Source organism: Labrus mixtus, chromosome 4 (genome assembly GCF_963584025.1).
Source record: "Labrus mixtus chromosome 4, fLabMix1.1, whole genome shotgun sequence".
Classification (NCBI taxonomy): domain Eukaryota; kingdom Metazoa; phylum Chordata; class Actinopteri; order Labriformes; family Labridae; genus Labrus; species Labrus mixtus.
This window is the reverse complement of record NC_083615.1, coordinates 5,484,353-5,502,380: the sequence shown is the minus strand read 5'-3', so window position 1 is coordinate 5,502,380 and position 18,028 is coordinate 5,484,353. Positions and strand designations below refer to the sequence as shown.

Below are 18,028 nucleotides of genomic sequence, written 5' to 3'. Positions count from 1 at the left end.
ACACTCAGCACTACTGTCAGGAAATAGATTACATAATGAAATGTTACCGCCAGTGTTTCTTTTACAGTACTACTAATGAAATAAAATAAAGGTGTGGATTTAAATAAGATGTTTTTTATTTTTGTTTCAATAACAGGTAATTACCTCTTTTTTACTTTTTTTTTTACTATTACACTCCTTTAATCAGGTATATAGGCATGACTAATGTGTTTTTTGTGTGCGTGTTTCATGAACAGGTATCAACATGTATGATGTACGTGAAGAACTATGTGAGTATTTATTTTTCTTTTGACAACTCTGTTCCTATACATCAGCAACTATATTTTTTACAGTTATTTTTATTGTTTTCTTCAATAATAATAATACACCTTACATGTCAGTCTGACTGACAGCAAGTACAGAGTTCCATCAAATATATATATATGTATATGTAGCCTATATATATGTGTGTGTGTGTATATATATATATATATATATATCCCCATACACATCACATCGACAAAAGAACATATCAATATGCATTAAACACACTCTATAGTTACGCTTCTAACAAATTAATGATTATTTTTAACATCCTCTGCAAAAAGTAGAGACGGACAACATTAGTATGTAACAACAAACTGAAAAAACTAACAAGCGCCTTTTTTATAGAGGAAGCAATTCAAAGTGATACTGCAAGATGAAACTCCCACATTTTTAAGATGTAACAACAGATTTTTTTCAACCTGACTCTCCGAAGATGAACAACATAAAAAATGATGAAAATCTTCCTTTAAGCGTTATACCCCCAGTCTGACAATACTTTGAAAGACCAGATTGGGCTTGTTTTGTGCTACAGATCTTCTTAAGTCTGGGGTGCAGCTGAATCCACCACTCTCAGTCTGTTTTCAGTCCAGCTTTGATCTGTATTCTGTATTGATTGAGGAAACTGCAGAAAAAGCTATCTCATACAGGTAGGATTTAATAAAGGAAGGAATGCTGCTCTCTTTATTACCTGTTGTACAGGTGAGGGCGAGATATGACTCATCTGTTTTTCTCTCTATTAGTAGTTGTGACGTCTGGATTCATTGTCAGCCTGTGTTTACCTGCAGTCCTCTAAAAAAATGTCCGTGTTTGATGGCAGTGCACAACATTGTGGAATTATTTTATTTATCCTTGCCTCCACCCAGAGGCGCTGCTTGTTAACAGGCAAGGCAGGCAACTGCTTGGGGCCCCAGGCCATTAGGGGGCCCCTGATGGCTGACACACTTTAAACCATAGCAGTGGCTCAGAATGTGCAAATTTAGCAATGACTGTAGGAAACCTCTTTAAGAGAGCCCCATCTGACAAACCTCAGATCAGTGTGCTGCTTACACCGAACTTCCACCAGATAGGTGTGCATTGCGTGTCCGCTCCAGTCTGTTTCGGCTGCGTGCACCCTCGTCCGTCAACACCATAGACTGTGGGAACAGCTACAGTGCACGGCCACAGGTCAACACCCACCGGCTGCGTTCTCCCTCCGCAGCACGGAGAGCACAGCCGTCAGCTGGAGTGCCGAGACAAAGGAATTCCCGCGATAATTAAACAAACTAACTTGTGACAGTGCGAGACAATACGATGTATGTGGTATAAAACTCTATATAAACCTTATAAACACATACACAAACACACAAACGGTCATTTTTCTGAACCGTTAAAACGGAGTGTTTTATTTTGAAAATGAACCGGATGTTTTAATGTTGTATCGGTGTCTGACTTCCCGTCCCGCTTGTTCTTTACTGTGCTAAATTGATGCGGCGGGCACCGGCATCTGGCAAAAATAGAAACCTACGTATCTGCTGCGGAGGGCACCGGACTGCCGGAGCTCGGACGGAGCTGAGACGCAGCGCAGCGGACCCAGTGGAAGCACACACATTGAATAAAATGAAAACCTATCGCCTCCGCTGCCGGACCGGAGCGGAGACGGACCGGACACGCATCTGGTGGAAGTTGACCGTTAAGGTCACAATATTCCTGTGATAACTTAAATTTGTCAATTAAAGTCACCATTGGTGTCAGATTATTTTAATGGGGATGAACTCTTGTTGGAGTGGCCCCCCTCTGAGATTTTGCTTCAGGCCCCAACAGACTCTAGAATCGTCTCTGCCTCCACCCTGTCATAACCTCAGGCCCCCCTAGGGGCCGCGGACACCACTTTGTGGAATCGCTGCTTTGGTTCATGTCTGTGTTTTTTTTTCCACATTTTTCAATTCTATTTCTCTGTTAGCTTGTAAGAGACACACCTCTACACAGTCTCACTCTATGTTGGTGGTGAAATCTCTTGGAGAAATAGCCTACCCAGAATGCACAACTCAGGCAAAGAGGGTGTCCTCAGTTTGATCTTTTTTTCCCCCATCAGAAAAAGAAACCGCCTCCCAGATGCTTTCTACATTCCTTTAAGCAGTGAAAACTTTTTTCTTAACTTTCTTTAAAATGAAATGTTTTATCTTCTGAAGATTCGAGGGAGTTATCTACAACATTTTAAAGAGCAACGACTCGGTCCCCAACCAGAAACATGCTTCACTGTAAAGTATTATAGCTTTGAGAGAGGTGGCTAAGAATGAGTGGAGATATGAAAATATAATTTCTTATATATAAAAACGACAAGTCAGCAAATAAATGTTAGCAAATACTTTCAGCATGGGAAGCTCAGAGTGAAGAAACTGATTCTTAATTTTATTTTGTGTTTCATTAATAGGTAAGGGTGTCGTCATAGGCGCAGGTGAGAAAAATGGAAAACACCGTTTAGACATTTAACGTTAATTCTCTTGTTTGACTCTTTTCATTTAAGACAGTTTCTTCTGCTCTTGTCAGGAGGAGTTGTGACTGTGATCTTCACACCTGTTTTACTGGGCCTCTTGGGTTTCACCAAAATTGGAATAGCAGCAGGCTCCATTGCTGCCAAAATAATGGCATGGTTGGGAGTCGTGCCATCAGGAAGTCTGTTTGCATTTTTGCAATCAATAGGTAGGCTGAATGTTTACAAATGTGTGTGTGTGTGTGTGTGTGTGTGTGTGTGTGTGTGTGTGTGTGTGTGTGTGTGTGTATATTTTAAAACAAAAACAATCTTGAAATGATGAACAAACTAAGCTCATAGATATTCCAGCAAAGTGTTAAGGTAAAATTAACAATAAGCCTCAAGATAATGATACAATGCAAAATCATCCAATGAAGAGTGACTGACTCAATGTATGAACACTGATGCCTCTATATGACCTACAAAGCCAAACAAGACGTCACACTGTTTACTTCTAGCCTATCGTTATTTATAATGTCTGTTAACACTTCTGGGTCTGTGTCCTACGGTGGCTGGGAAGTGAAAAGCAAAATTACAAAGTGTTAAACACTTTTACAAAATGTGAAACAAATTTAAATTTTGAAAAACATTTTTACATTTTATGAAACAAAATTACAAAACCAAAAACACTTACCAAGGACAAAACAAATTTACAAGATGTGAAACACTTTTACAATCGCTGAGACAAATTTACAAGCGGCAGAACACTTTTACCAGTCCCCAAACATATTTACAAACGACAGAATCTTGACGGAAAGGGAATGTACCGCGACAAAATAAAACAAACAAAATGACCCCTCACTTCCGGGTCACTTCTGACATTTGGTACATTCCCATTTTGTCAAGATTCTGTCGTTTGTAAATTTGTTTGGGGATTGTAAGTGTTTCACATCTTGTAAATTTGTTTTATAAAATGTAAATGTGTTTTTTCCTCGGTATAAGTGTTTTGGTTTTGTAATTTTGTTTTCTAAAAATGTAAAAAGGTTTTTCAAAATGTAAATTTGTCTCACATTTGTAATTTTGCTTTGCACTTATCAGCCACCGTACGAGGGTTGAGAATGACTTTTGGTCCCCTGCAGATGATTGAGCTCAATTAAAAATGTGCATTAGTTTAGTTTAGTTTATTAGTTTATTTGAATCAGGACATTAAAAGCTTTACTCAGAGGCAGGCCTGTGTAAAATGGATTGGATGGTCTGATAACCCTGAATTCTATGTCATCTCACTGCAGGTGCAACTGGTCTGACATTGACTTTAGCTGGATATGTAGCCAGCTTTGGAGGAACAATGGGGTGGATGCTATCAGCCATTTGTAACCAAAATAATACCACTTCAACCTAAAGAGATAAACAGCATGGACACAGGCTGTGTGTACTCTTAAATAACACAACTATTCCTGTAGGTGACTGTTTCTGTTTCTGTGATCAATCTAATCATCTTATTTAAATTAACTTTTCATGCATCTGCCATACAAACTCTGCATAAAGCATCTTTCAGGTAAACATAAGAGGTTGCTGAACACAGTGCGCTAAACATTGTATAAGAAATGAAGAAGATGCTGCCTGGTGTTGACTCAGGAAGTTCATTGACTCTGATAAATGATCGATTTGATACCATTTGAGTGAATGTGACGCCATAAAAATTATGGTTCTGTGCCCTTTGAATATTCTCATCTTAAACTGTCCTTTTATTAACCATAATAAAATGCATCTAAAATAAACCATCTCTTCGATTGTTGTTTCTGAAGAAGCTGTTACCGTTTCATTAAAGAAAAAAACAATTATAATAAAATAGTTTCAACAACGTGCTAATAGCTCTTTAAAGGCTGAACTTAGGTTCAGTGTTGCTGCGGGCTCCAAACTGAAATAAGAATCAATAAGGTTATTATAACTTAGCTGGTGTAAATTTCATGAGAGTTGATCCAATCATAGTTGAGTTGTGCCAGTTATTCTGCTGCATGTCATTTAGCTTGTCAAAAATATAGCCTAAAATCCATTTCACTTTTTTTTTTCAACAGTTACAGAGATGGATTCATTATTTTTAAAATGATCGTAGTGGAGAGTCAGTGCATAATAAAAACAATGACACTAGTTTTAGTAGCAATTCCTCTCTCTGTGATTAGGGTTTTGTAATAAATTTACTTACTTACTTATGAGTCAGCCAAAATACATCTGATCAACAAATACAGAAGATGAATAAAAAACATTTTTTTACATTTGAGATGTAAGCGTTTGCCTCCAAGCTGATGAACCAGTTTAGTCTGAGGGCTTCATCAAAACTATTTCATATAGTTACACAAGATAAATATGTTCTCTGGAAATGAAAAGCCTGTTTCCTTAAAGGAGAATTTCCATAGTTTTTTTGTAGATGAGCCGTTTCTACATATTACATCGTAATTCCTAACATAAAATCAGTTTATCATACTTAATTGTTACTCCCAAAACTACACATACTTTTAACATTATAACTGATGTATCGTTAAATCTATCTTATTCATTGTTGTTGTTGTTGTTGTTGTTGTTGTTCTGTGTGTCTCGGTCCTTCTCTCTCTTTCTACGTCTCCCTGCTTAAAAGTTCTGCTCTCATATGTTGAAGCACTTAATTAATCTCCAAACCCTTGCTTGTCTGTCGCAGAGTGTCGAGGCAACTTACGTGGCTTAGGGACCCTTTCATAAAAGTAAACCACTGCATGGCGGTCAATTTCCCTTTTGCCTCGTGGGACATATGTCATATGATCATTTTGATCTTCTGCTCTCATGTTATTATTGTCATCAAACCTGTACGTCCAAAGGTGCCCCCATTTGTCCGTACTGCTGCTGTGACAAATGACAGAGGACAGGTGGTATAACTGTGATGTTCGGTCGTCTACAGGAATATATAGAAAATGAGATGGGATCACAGGTTTACTACGTTCAAACGCATCTAAGGGGGATGGAGTCGAGAAAAGGGTTACAATGTCTAGGCAATTCCAGTTTCTTTCTACCAGCACAAGGGAGCCACATCGGGGACACGTCATCACGCTTTCGCTTTCCTCGATTGCAAATGTAAGAAGAGAGTAAATCGACTTATGCGCACCCACTGGTGGTAAAACGTAGATCTGGCCTGGGCTTTCTCTGCATGCTATAGTGAATTCACAGTCAATACACCAGTCTTTTCCGCTAAGGTAAATTGTTGAATGCACCCCACACATGTCCAGCCACAACAGTAATGACTGTATTAAGTCAAGCGGATGATTTTGATCCCCCAAATCGTAAAAAGGTTGTGATTTTAAGCACACTTCTCTCAAAACTGGATGGATTTCTGTCAAACTGAAACTCCTCCCAGGGACACAGAGGCTGTCCAAAAACAGCTTGGCAAACAATGGTGTCTCTGACAATCTTACCAAATCATTTTTGGGTCTACCTTTCAATTTTCGCTTCACAATGTCGAGGTTTTGCACAGCTCGTAATATTGCATTCATCCAACAAGTATTATATCCCTTTGATGACTTGCAAGAGTCTGAGCAGGTATTGTTAAATAGATATGATGGTATTGGGAACTCCACCTTTTCCTTTTCAGATGAATACGACATGCTAAGTGTGTCAATGACTGAAACTGCTGGGATATCCGAAGGAGCATCTTGGCCTTCGGGGGAGTCTACTGTTGCCACTAGGGCTTCAGGTGAATACGGCGTGCTATCCGAATGAACATCTTGGCCTTCAGGGGAGTCTACTGTTGCCACTAGGCCTTCAGGTGAATACGGCGTGCTATCCGAATGAACATCTTGGCCTTCAGGGGAGTCTACTGTTGCCACTAGGCCTTCAGGGGAGTCAGGTTCAGGGACACTCAGGTCCGCATTGCCCGCATCTTCCTCTTCTGGGACAAAAAAATTCTCAACGAGTTTCCTCATAGTTTTGGTAACGAGGAAACCAAGTAAAAAGAAAGCCATGACCTGTGATAAGTTGCCAAAAATGGAGGAACTATCCGTCTGTCTTTCTGTATTTATCCTCCAGTCCTTCCCTTTATCTCTCTGTGATGATAGTAATGATGCCTTTGAGTTCAAAGGTTTAAAATGCGACTCTCGTAGAAATATGAGATTCGGACGTGACGTCACACTGCACCTTGCCTTTGAAGTCGTTCCCGAACGTGATTGGCCTTTGTTTATTTTCGAACCACAACAAACCGCACCGGGTCGCTCTCTGCTGTGTGAGAGCGTGAGAGAGACGTAATCAGAAAATGTGATTGTCTTGATCATATCAGAAAATCTGAAAATTAAATTATCTGAGGCCCTAATTTACCGGGGTTTTTTTTATTTTATTTTTTTTTAGCTCAGAAGAGAAATCTGTTGGATGTTTTTCTAAATACTTCCAAGAAATGTTTTTTTTTTTTTTTTTTTCTATCAGTAGGCTATTTAAATTAACCCGTAAAGAAGCATTTTTACAGACAGCTTCTAATATTGACTTGAGAAATGTTAATGGACAGCATAGTGACGGGGCTGCCGCTGCTGAGTTCAGGCCTGTTGTGAGCGCGCAGGAGGAGAAGGAGAAGAAAAAAAGAGAAAGTCTCTCTCAGACAGACCCAGCTGATTGTCCGAGCTGCACACCCTCCACCCCGGATAACAAACTGCCCCTGCTGCATGGCACAAGTTCACACAATTGGCTACATATTTTACTGCATCAAGCACATCTAACCAGGGAAATGTACGCATTTTATCGCCGAGAAAGCAAAGGAACAAGGTGCACATGTAACAGGAAAAATAAATGAACTCACTCTGAAAATCATGCTGGGACATTTAAAAAATGAACTCACTAATTTCTCTGTCAGTGCCGGGACACTGTCCTGTCTCTCACCCCCGGTATTGTTTCCCAATGGAGCCGCGTAAAAGGGCTCCGAGTCTATTTTAATTTATGACTCACGCATTCTTGAAGGGTCAGTCACCGTGACCTCCAGAGGGGAAAGTTTGCTCTGACCCTAAAGACGCTCTCTTTTCTCTTTCACTCCTCTACAGTCTATTCCTCTTGTTTGGTGGGAAACACGGGACACCGAAGAAACTGTGCGTCTGCATGTGGAGGTGCAGCGCAGCCGGGGACGCGCACGGGGACCTCAGGACTGTCCGGCTGAGCGCAAGACGTCCACAACTATGGACAGAAAGGCTACCGCTGTGTGGCTGAAGAGGAAACTACTGTCAATATCATCCCACAGACTCTAGTGGGTCTGACAAGGGTGACTTCAGAAGTCATTATAAATTCTTAAAAGCTTTACAATCGAACTTCAGAAGCACTTCAAAAGTTGATCACTGACTTCACCTTGTTTTACGCAGAGCTTCTTTGCAGCCTGTTCTTCAGAGACTCTTTCTTAATCACTTAATATATTCTGAGCATAGAGAACTATTTTTTATAGTCAAACAGAACTACTCAACCTTTTCTGTTAATCGTGCAAGACTTGCAGAAAAATCATAATCTGTGGCTCAAATTAAGCTTGATCTTTTTTTTCAATTAGTGGATATACTTTGGGCGAAAATGAGTGCATTAAATAACACGTTTCAAAGTTAGATTACTTTTATCCGTTTTATTTGAGAGACAAATATATCATGATTTTTTTAGACTCCTGTCACCACCACTAACAAGAGCCTCAGTGGACAAGTGATGGAATATAACTATCGGCCTATTTGCTTTTTAAAAAATGTATTTATAGATAAATAAAATGTCACCCAGTTTGAGAATAAGATCACAAGTTTATTTGTAGCTCATTATAAGCTTAATATTTTTTTGAAAAGCAACAAATATTTCAACAATTTTCGTGCATTTATTACCGTAAACCTGATACGATATAACAAAAATGAAAATTAACTAGGCATCGTTTTATTTCTTTTATCGCTAACGTATATTCTTTTCTGGAGAAATTGAGTGATTTGAAGAGTGTTACAGCGTTTTAAAATGACTTCATATAAAAGTTAAGCAACGCTTTTTCTACAATACCTTATCACCACATTCTATTAAAATAAAGGAGCCTGTTTCTGTGGGAGACTTTTTGCGGGTCATGTAGGGTCGACGGAGATAATCACGGTCCTCCTGCAGGTTTAAAGATCCTTCTGCAGCCAGAATCTGCTGCTGTCATCGCTGTTTGTTGTCACACAGAGATAACCGGAGAGCGCACCGACTTTCAAAACAAGCAGCCGCATGGTGAGCACGCGCCATGGGCTGAAGGGGTCCCGGTGCGATCCACACTGAAACAACAGGACTTCTCTTACCTGGATTCACTTCTTTGCCATTCGCTGCGTGGTCCTGGCAAAACGTGGAAAGCGTTGCGGAACGATGATGAAGAGTTTCAGCGCCGAGACCAGAGAAGCGGAGTCCCATCACACAGCCTTCAACTCCCGTGCGTAAAGTAACCATCGCTGGAGCGTGGCGGGGACTCCTGGTAACTCCTCAGTGAATGGAGCTCAGCGTAAGTTCAGACAGGAAGACTTGTTATATTCACTAGTGAATCATCATAAGTCCATGGAGGCTCAGACGAGGCTTGGATTGACAACAATTGAGTTTGTGCAAATTTCAAACACTCGCTGGGCATGTCAGTTGCGATCAATCAGTGCAGTTCTTGAGACATTGTCTGCCATTTTGGAGTGCCTTTCTGCCATTGGATCCCCCATAGCTGTTGGTCTCAGAGCAAAGCTCTCTAAGTTCTCAGCAGTCTATGCACTACTGATGTTTCAGTCACTTCTGTCTTTAACCGAAGGACTCCACAAGGGTTACGCACAGATGCATTTGCCACGGAGCTGTATGAGAGAACCAAAGCCCTGTGCCACACCCACAGTATACCTGAACCAGGTGCCAAGACAAGGAATAAACAGAGGAAAATGGAGGATTTTGTGCTGGAGGCAACTGCAGGTTCACGCACTGAATTTAACAATTCAGACACATTGAACAGAGAGTTACTTTTCCCTTGTGTGGATCGGATGGTTGGTGAGCTTGAGCAAAGATTTTGCAGTGTAGATGCAGGGCTACTAAAAGGCATCCAGGCATGCAGAGAACTTCTTGAGTGAATCACACTTGAATGAACTTGCAAAACATTACAGCATTGACCTGAAAACAGAGGAGGTTCTGGTGGCCAGAAACTTTCTTGCAAACAGAGGCTGGATGTTCACCCAAAGAGATGTTGTCTGTGCACAACCTCCTTGATTCAGACATGTTTCCCTCTCTCTGAAAGCAACCATACAAGTTGCCCTAACAGTGCCTGTAAGCAGCTGTTCATGTGAAAGGTCCTTTAGTGCACTGCGTCGGCTGCACTCCTGGCTGCGTCAAACAATGGGTCAGAAAAGACTTCACAGTCCTGCAGTCATGTCAATTGAAAAAGACACGCTTCAGCACATGAGTCACAACAGAGTGATAGACCGATTTGCCACCCTTAAAAACAGACGGCATTCTTTGATGCTTCCACCCACCAAGTAACTCGCAATTGTAGCCATGTTATTTAGAAATGGTGTACTTGGCTTCCTTTTGTTGTTAATGCTGTAAACATACTGTTACTGTGCAAACCTGTGTTTGTTCTTGTACTGTATTAAAAAAAAGTCTGAAATAATAATAATAAATAATTTCTCAGGCTTTGTTTGCTGTTTGTGAAATTTTGTGCTCGCGCGCTATGTTTGCTCACATCCTATGCATCTCTTGGGGGGGTAAGCCTCCCCTGTCCATAAAACCTAGTGACGCCCCTGCTTTCACTCACTCATTCATCCTTTCACTTCAACCTAAACCACTCCCCCTACTACTTCCTCTGTCTCCCTTCTCTGGTGATCAGCTGTTTATGGGCGTTTATTCTTCAAGTGATCAACCAATCAGATTTGGGCACAACCTCTCCCATCCAATCATCCTGCAGCAGCAAAAAAGGCTAAAAAAGTTCTCTCTCTTCCGCAGCCCTTCTGTCTTTTCAGTGCAACCCGCTGTAACCCACCACCACCCCAGTCACCTCCATTCCAGCTCAGCAGAGTCCGGATCAGGCTCGGATACCAATTCCTCATCGCAGCCTCCATTCATCTTCACCACCGGCAGTGTCTAGACTCCATGGGGGGGTGGGTCTCCTAAACCTGCTGTCGGCTTCATTACCTTCCGAGTGGGAAGTCGTCACGATGGAGTCTAATCCCCCAAAGACTTTGCACATTCAAAATTAAATTGTTGCACATTTATATATTTATTATTATTATTTATAAATAAATAATTGTTCATTCTCAATTAAGTCTCTCCTGATTGAAAATCAGTATATGATCATACTTAGTTGTTACTCCCAAAACTACGCATACTTTTAACATTATAACTGATGTATCTTTAAATCTATCTTATTCATTGTTGTTGTTGTTGTTGTTGTTGTTCTCTCTTTCTACATCTCCCTCTATCCCACTTTCCAAGCCCAACACAGTTTCGGCAGATGGCTGTTCATCATGACTCTGGTTCTGCTCGAGGTTTCTGCCTCTTAAGGAAGTTTTTCCCTGCCACTCTAACTTTTCTAAATGTTGCAAAGTGCTGTGCTCATGATGGATTAATGTTGGGTCTTTGTAGACGATATAACAATGAGTAACCAACACTTTTTTTAAAAGTGTCTTGAGATCATGACTTGCCGCTGTACAAATAAAGATTCATTGGTTGACGTTAACACCCTGTGCTCCAACAGGTTATGGTTATATTGAATGTGCGAGGCTGGACTTGAGGATGTGGGAGGGCGTAATGGTTTTCCTTTTTGTATGTTGTTTAATAACAACCAAAGTAATATTTACTTTAGCTTAATGATCACTGTAGTTATTGTACATTTTAAAGACTAATGGAAAGTCTGACGTTAGAAATATTGTAATAGCTTGAAAGAACTGTGGAAATGTACCCTTGCAGTAACAATGTGGTTTTATCCAGGATGTATTTAACCCTTTCACACAGAGTGGTGACCACAGTGTACATTGATTATAATGCTGTTTTCTACTAAATGCATGGCTTTTGATGGCCTTCTTTCATATGAGCAACTTCAGTGGATTTTTATTATTAAACTGTAACTTGCAGATGGCCTAGTGGTGATGTTGCACCCTGTTTACAGAGGCTATAGTCCTCCAGGTGGGCGGCATGGGTTCAACACCAGTCTGTGGCTCCTTACACGTATGTCATTACATTATCTCTCTCCCTGGTTTCCTATACTCTATCCATTGTCATTTCCAATAAAGGCAAGACAAATATCCATGTTAGCACTAAAGTACAACATTCAGCAACATTCATAAGTAAAAGATCCCATTTACGTAATGTAGGACTTTTTCTTGGAAGAAACTGTTCATTATAAATGTTGATATACTCTTATAGATGGATGACTGAAAACTGAATGAAACCTGAAACTTTGAGTCAAGAAATGAGTATCTAATGGCCAAATACAGTGTTGTGAGAAAAGCTTAAAATAGAAATTAAAAATATATATAAATATATTGACCTCCTTCTGATCTCCTTAATATTTGCATGTTGGTCTAAATCTTGTAATGTTGTATTTTTACCTCAATTTAAAGCACAATGAGCTTAACTGTGATGATGTGCTTTATTAATAAAATTGACATTTCTCTGACTTGTTTCAGATCTTCACACAGACGTGAAAAGAAAAAAAAAAGTCTGAGTTGACTTTATTTTTTTAGAATGGTCATTAAATTGTTGAAGAAAAAATGTTATCCAACTTCAAATTGAAAAAAAGGGACCACCAAGTTTCTCATCCAACTAATAAATTAAAATATAATTTTTTTTTTTAGTGGGCGGCTGTGGGTCAGTCGGCATTCTCTCAACCAGAAGGTTGAGGGGTTTGATCCCTGGCTCCTGGACCCACATGTCCAATGTGTCCTTAAGCAAGACACTTAACCCCAAAAGTTGATCCAGCTGCTTTGTCGGCAGAATGTGTATAAATGGATTCAGCCTCTGCCATCCGTGTGTGAATGGGTATGGATGACCTAGGCTGTAAAAGTGCTTATAGTAGTCAGAACACTTGAAAAGCGCTATACAAGCTCAAGTCCCTTTATCATTTTTGGGTTCCGTTTTATAGTCACAGTCAAGCCTGCACTGTTGATTCTGAACATCACTTAAAGCCATGTGGGGTTGACTGTGAGGCTTCAACAAGTATGACTGTTATCTGTAGTCATCAGAAACACATTACTAAAGATACAGGAAATAAATGATGTGTTTGTTAGTCTGGAAAGGGTTCAGTGACATGTTGAAGCTTCAGGACTTCAGTAAACACACTAAACACACACTCTTTGATGAATACCTACTAGCTTAATGATTTAACTTAACTCTTGCACATTTGACTGTATTGCCCTTCAATAACAAATACCCAATGAGTCACACCACCATGTTGGATAGGCTTAAAAAAAGGTAAGTCTTGTTAATCACATGTATTCTGCTGTTGAAGCAGAATTATTGCACGCACCATACACACATCAAAAAAAAAAAAAAGTGTAATACAATGTAGCTTTATAAGGCCTTTCGTCTATAACATGATTCTGGGCAGTTCTTCTCTGCTGAATTTTTGTCATGTCCGTTTTTACTATGTTTAGCCTACAGCTTTATGTGTATTTGGTAAATAATACCTGACATACAGAAATAAAATAATGTCAATATTTGCTCTTTTTCTAGAGTTGTGTAAAAGTAAAATGTCATCATACTATATGTGGCCATCTTTCTGCCATGCAGCAATATATTTTGAAAGACACAGAGACAACGATTGCACAGAATTTTATTTTAAAGTATAACTGCATTGAATTGAATGATTGTTGCTATAGGCTAGAATTTCTGAGATTTTAATTAATCTGAATTCATCATGTCATAGTGCCTCTTCCAATGTGAAAATAATCTGTAAATCAAAACACAGCTGATGATGATGATACTGGTTAAATAAGTCATTATTTATAATAAAAAGTCAGGCTTCTGCTCCCTTTTCAGCCCTTTTTGTAGTTTGCTCTCACTTAAGAGATCACACCTCCGGGAAAGATGAGCAGGCAGCGAGTCCGCATATGTTCTTCCCACGTTCAATGAGGAAATATCTATCAAAAGAGAACAACGCTATTATTTTTACAGAGCATGTTGACAATCGTAATATTTCTCAAATTTGAGTATTCAGCAGCATTACCCGTCAATCCCCCAGTAGCCTCCCCATGAGTTCTTCACTATCCAGTAAGGTGAGCCATTTTTCTGTCCATAGCCAACTGCTAAAACGGCATGGTTGACCTTGTCTGCAGTTTTGTGGCATTCAGTGCTGAAAGGAGGAAGAAACAAAAGTGAAATCCAAAGTTAGTCACCACTGTTTTTGTTTGAGAAGAATGAGGAACTAATCCTTTTCCAAATCTCAGCACTCCACTAAAAAAGTATTCAGATGATTGCTTTCAACACACAATATACAGACAAGAAATTATTTTTTATTTATGTTAGTTTTTTTGTTATATATTTGTTATTTTTCTTTGTCTCTCCATTTCTCTTTTAGCCTCCTGACAAACAGCTACACCGTACATGCCCACATGGGAATAGTTTAAGGCAGTGGATGAAATGAGAGTTTGAACAGTGTGCCAGTATAAAATAAATAAGGAGTTTTTTTCCCGTTGCAAATCATGCAAAGCTACTCTATACAGTAGGCTTCACAGACAAAATGTGTATAATATGGGTTCTTTAACCATTTCATATGGTGCTTATTGCAAGTGCATACAGTGTGACTTAATCATTATACAGTATAAGTACAGGAAAAACGTATAAATTAATAGAAAAATACATACAAGAAAAAACATGACTATGTCTTCTCCTCACCTGGTGTACACGCCCTGTGAGTAATGCATGAAGTCAGCGGTCACCTCAAAGGCAAAACTGACAGGATTTCGTGTGCCGACTGCATCCACCATCCCCATCTCATCATACTGTAAATGGAAAGCTTCATCACACACGGGCCTTCACTAAAGTCATCAACCTTGAAGAAAAAACTCAGTTGTTCACTCACCGCAGTGATGTTCACCACATTCTGCACAAACGCTGCAGCCAGGTCCGGTTTATACACACATGCACCTTCCTAATTGAACAAAAACAAGAAAACCTCCAAACGATCAGATTTGTCACTTTAAAGTTGTTTTTTGGTCATGATTTAGTTTTGTTTCAGTAAAAGATTGCATTTCAGTTACATAAGCTGTGTATGGGTAGTCCTCCTCTGTCATCAGTCCCTTGTTGTACATGATGTATTCAAATGCTTGACTGGGAAGGCCACTAGATAAAAAATGGTAGTTATTAGAATACGTCTGCAGTGAAACAGGGAATTTGATGAGAAGAGAGAAACAAATGCTTCACATTCACCCGTCGCATCCATGATTGTTGAATCCCTGGGCGCAGTCTACCAGCTGTTGTTCTGACTGAGAAAAATGAGAATGAGTCAAAGATTACAAATCTTTTTTCCTTATTATGATAACGGAACATAATGGAGAGACAGCAGCTTTGATAGAGAAGTGAAAGAAGATTACCAGTGGTACAAGCTTCCCTCTGTTGATCGCAATAACAGACTCCAAACAGCCGGTGGTTGAAAATGTCCAGCAACTGCCACAGCCTCCCTTGAGTGCAATGACAGACATTTAGAGAATAAGTAAACACAAAAAAAACAATGGGTTTTAATAAAGCGTTTGATGTAAATAATTCACAGTAAATGTGTAGGAATTCCCTTTAGTTCTTCCTGGACTAGTGCATGCTTGGCTCACTGTTATGGCTTACAAGTTACATCTGATAAATGTATTATGTCAAGTCTAAATGTTGTGTATTTTATCCTTTATTGGGGAACCTACAGTATGTTATTGCATAACTAGCCAAGGTCAAATATTTTGTCAGAAACAAGAACTCTAGGTTCTTATTTTCGTTCTTATGTCATATTTCTTTAAAGCTTCTGAAAATTATATTAATGTTTTTTATATTCTATTTTTTATGTATGCTCAATGTTACATGTGTACTTAGTGTTACAAGCCTAAATGGGGTTTTTAACCCTGTAAAGCACTTTGATTTGCTTTATGTATAAATGGTGCGTTATAAATAAACGTATCTTGCCTTGCAATCCCTTGATTTTTATAACTATCAGCAGTATTCTGTGAAAACTAAAAAATCTGTGCAACCCAACCCACAGAGCTACTTCCTAGTTTGAAACCACTGGATTAACATTTGATTTACAGTTAGAGGGAGTGAACAAATATCAATATCTACTCTTTTATTTTTGTATTTTTAAGTTAAGTTTAAGTTTTAAGTTGTATTTAAATTGACACTTTATATTTAGGTTAAAATGTTTTGTTTACTTGCACTGTTGTTAATTTACTGCTCTGTGTGCCTTTGAATTGCCCCCCCCCCCCCCCGGGGACAAATAAAGTTTTTTGAATTGAATTGAATTGAATTGATATACACTGTTTTAATTCACCAGCAATTATGCACTATGACTTCTGGGAACAATTAGAGAAAGCAAAATGTATTTGTGGATTTGTGTGCAGTTAAACTTTTACCTGATTCTTCACAGCTGTTACATAGTTTCCTTTCTTTCTCCAGTCGATCGAGTCCGGATACGGTCCGTTGCTTTGGCGGTAGTTTCCCTTGGTAGCAGAGCAGTTCTGTAGAAGGCAGCATAGAAAAAAAAGTACCCTAACTGTCCGGAAAAAAAACCACCTTTTATATTTTTTTAACTGCTCTATGAATGGATAACATGTCTGTACCTGTGGCTCAGACCAGAGAAAAGCCTTTTGAAATTCAGTAAATGTCATGTCTGAAAACTGGTTCAGCCCCACTGCAGGAAGACATGAAAGCTTAGGTTTAAACACTTATTTACTATGAAGCTTATTCTAAAGAAAAAAGAAATAAAAAAAAAAAGGCTTTTCCTACTTGAGAAGGAATGGTTTCCTGCATTGTGTTTCTCAATCCACCTCTTGTTTTCAGTGAATATCTGGAGTCTCATGTTGTACTCTTTCATGCTGTACTGTTTGCTGTGCTGCACATAACATGGGTAATATACAAATTTATATTACTGTTGTTATCATGTTGCTTACAAGTCAGCAGATTATTTCAGTAACAGTCTTTCAGTGATTTTTTTTATTTTATTGCAGATAACTTCCTCATTCCTGCAGGCTATGCTGCATGCAGGCCTACTGTACACTACTTTATTAAGTGCGTCAAAGAAAGTTTCATACCCGCTCCATCCATGAGTTGAAGTGAAACTCGTCTGAAAACAAGTAATAGCGTAAAAAATAACTTCAATATGTAGAATTAAACAATATGAACTCAAGAGTTGAGCGATGGCAGCTTATGAAAGTGAAAGCAAGGAACAGGCAAACACGGATAACAAAAAAATTGCAATTTTTAAGTTTAGGCCTACTACTGCACTAAAAAGACGGTCGCAGGTAGCAGCTTACCTTGTCCAGACAGGTGGAGAGCTGAAGCTGCGGACAGGAAAGTAAATAAAAAGAGTAACGTGTTCATAATGATCTCTTATCAAAGCTCCTGCAGAGACAACGAGTGAAAGTGAAGTGAAGCAGATAAGAAGCCACGAAGGGATCTGCAGCCGGATCAAATTCCCCTACTAATATAAACTATTAGTCAACCAATCACTGTCAAACATAACACCCACGTACAGTACAGGACTTATCTGTGAAATCAGTGGACTTTGCGACACCTAGCGGTTGGATTGCAGATTGCAACATATTTTACAATCTCTAAAGGCTCAGCACGCAGCCGGTGTCCGGTTTGTCCGTACTGGGCTACTGTAGAAACATGGAGGTCGGGTATAAGGCTTTTTCAGGTAACAAAACACAGCAATTCTTGTTTCACGTGGGTAACACCTCAATGAAAAAAACACACTTTATAATTTATTTGGTGTATTTGCCATATTAATGCTCAGCCTCGTTTAAAATCCAGTTTTGTGGTTGGGAAAATGAGTGTTGTCCTCTTACCTGTAGGCCAGGTTCCTCAAGCCATGTGTGAATAAAATGATGAAGCCTATCTAACCTGAATGCATTGAATGGATACAAAGGGATGGAATTAAATGATGTTTACTTTATCTTTTAACATTTGGATGAGTGGCCCTCTATTTTCTGATTGTTTCAGTATTGTTAAAAAATGTGTTTTTATTTCATGAATCTTTAATTCATAAAACTGCGACGACTGCCGGCTTCATAGGACAAACAGATTCTGATGCCGTCAAACAGTGTGAGATTAGTTTGTATTCCACTCTGGGAGGGA

General features: G+C 39.2%; 2 protein-coding genes across 2 annotated transcripts; one reads left to right on the top strand and one right to left on the bottom strand.

The window, feature by feature from the left end:
- Nucleotides 1-160: 160 nt before the first annotated feature.
- On the top strand, nt 161-4,533 carry LOC132972471 (interferon alpha-inducible protein 27-like protein 1). Its single transcript, XM_061035328.1, has 4 exons — nt 161-269; nt 2,717-2,740; nt 2,833-2,985; nt 4,045-4,533. The coding sequence occupies exons 1-4, from the start codon at nt 245-247 to the stop codon at nt 4,152-4,154; spliced, it is 312 nt and encodes a 103-aa protein (XP_060891311.1). The 5' UTR covers nt 161-244; the 3' UTR covers nt 4,155-4,533.
- Nucleotides 4,534-13,512: 8,979 nt separating this feature from the next.
- Nucleotides 13,513-17,366, bottom strand: ctsh (cathepsin H). Its single transcript, XM_061035327.1, has 12 exons — nt 17,203-17,366; nt 16,981-17,012; nt 16,676-16,781; nt 16,510-16,580; nt 16,303-16,407; nt 15,289-15,375; nt 15,125-15,180; nt 14,956-15,037; nt 14,778-14,846; nt 14,591-14,697; nt 13,923-14,048; nt 13,513-13,836 (listed from the first exon to the last, which is right to left on the bottom strand). The coding sequence occupies exons 1-12, from the start codon at nt 17,267-17,269 to the stop codon at nt 13,767-13,769; spliced, it is 978 nt and encodes a 325-aa protein (XP_060891310.1). The 5' UTR covers nt 17,270-17,366; the 3' UTR covers nt 13,513-13,766.
- Nucleotides 17,367-18,028: the final 662 nt, after the last annotated feature.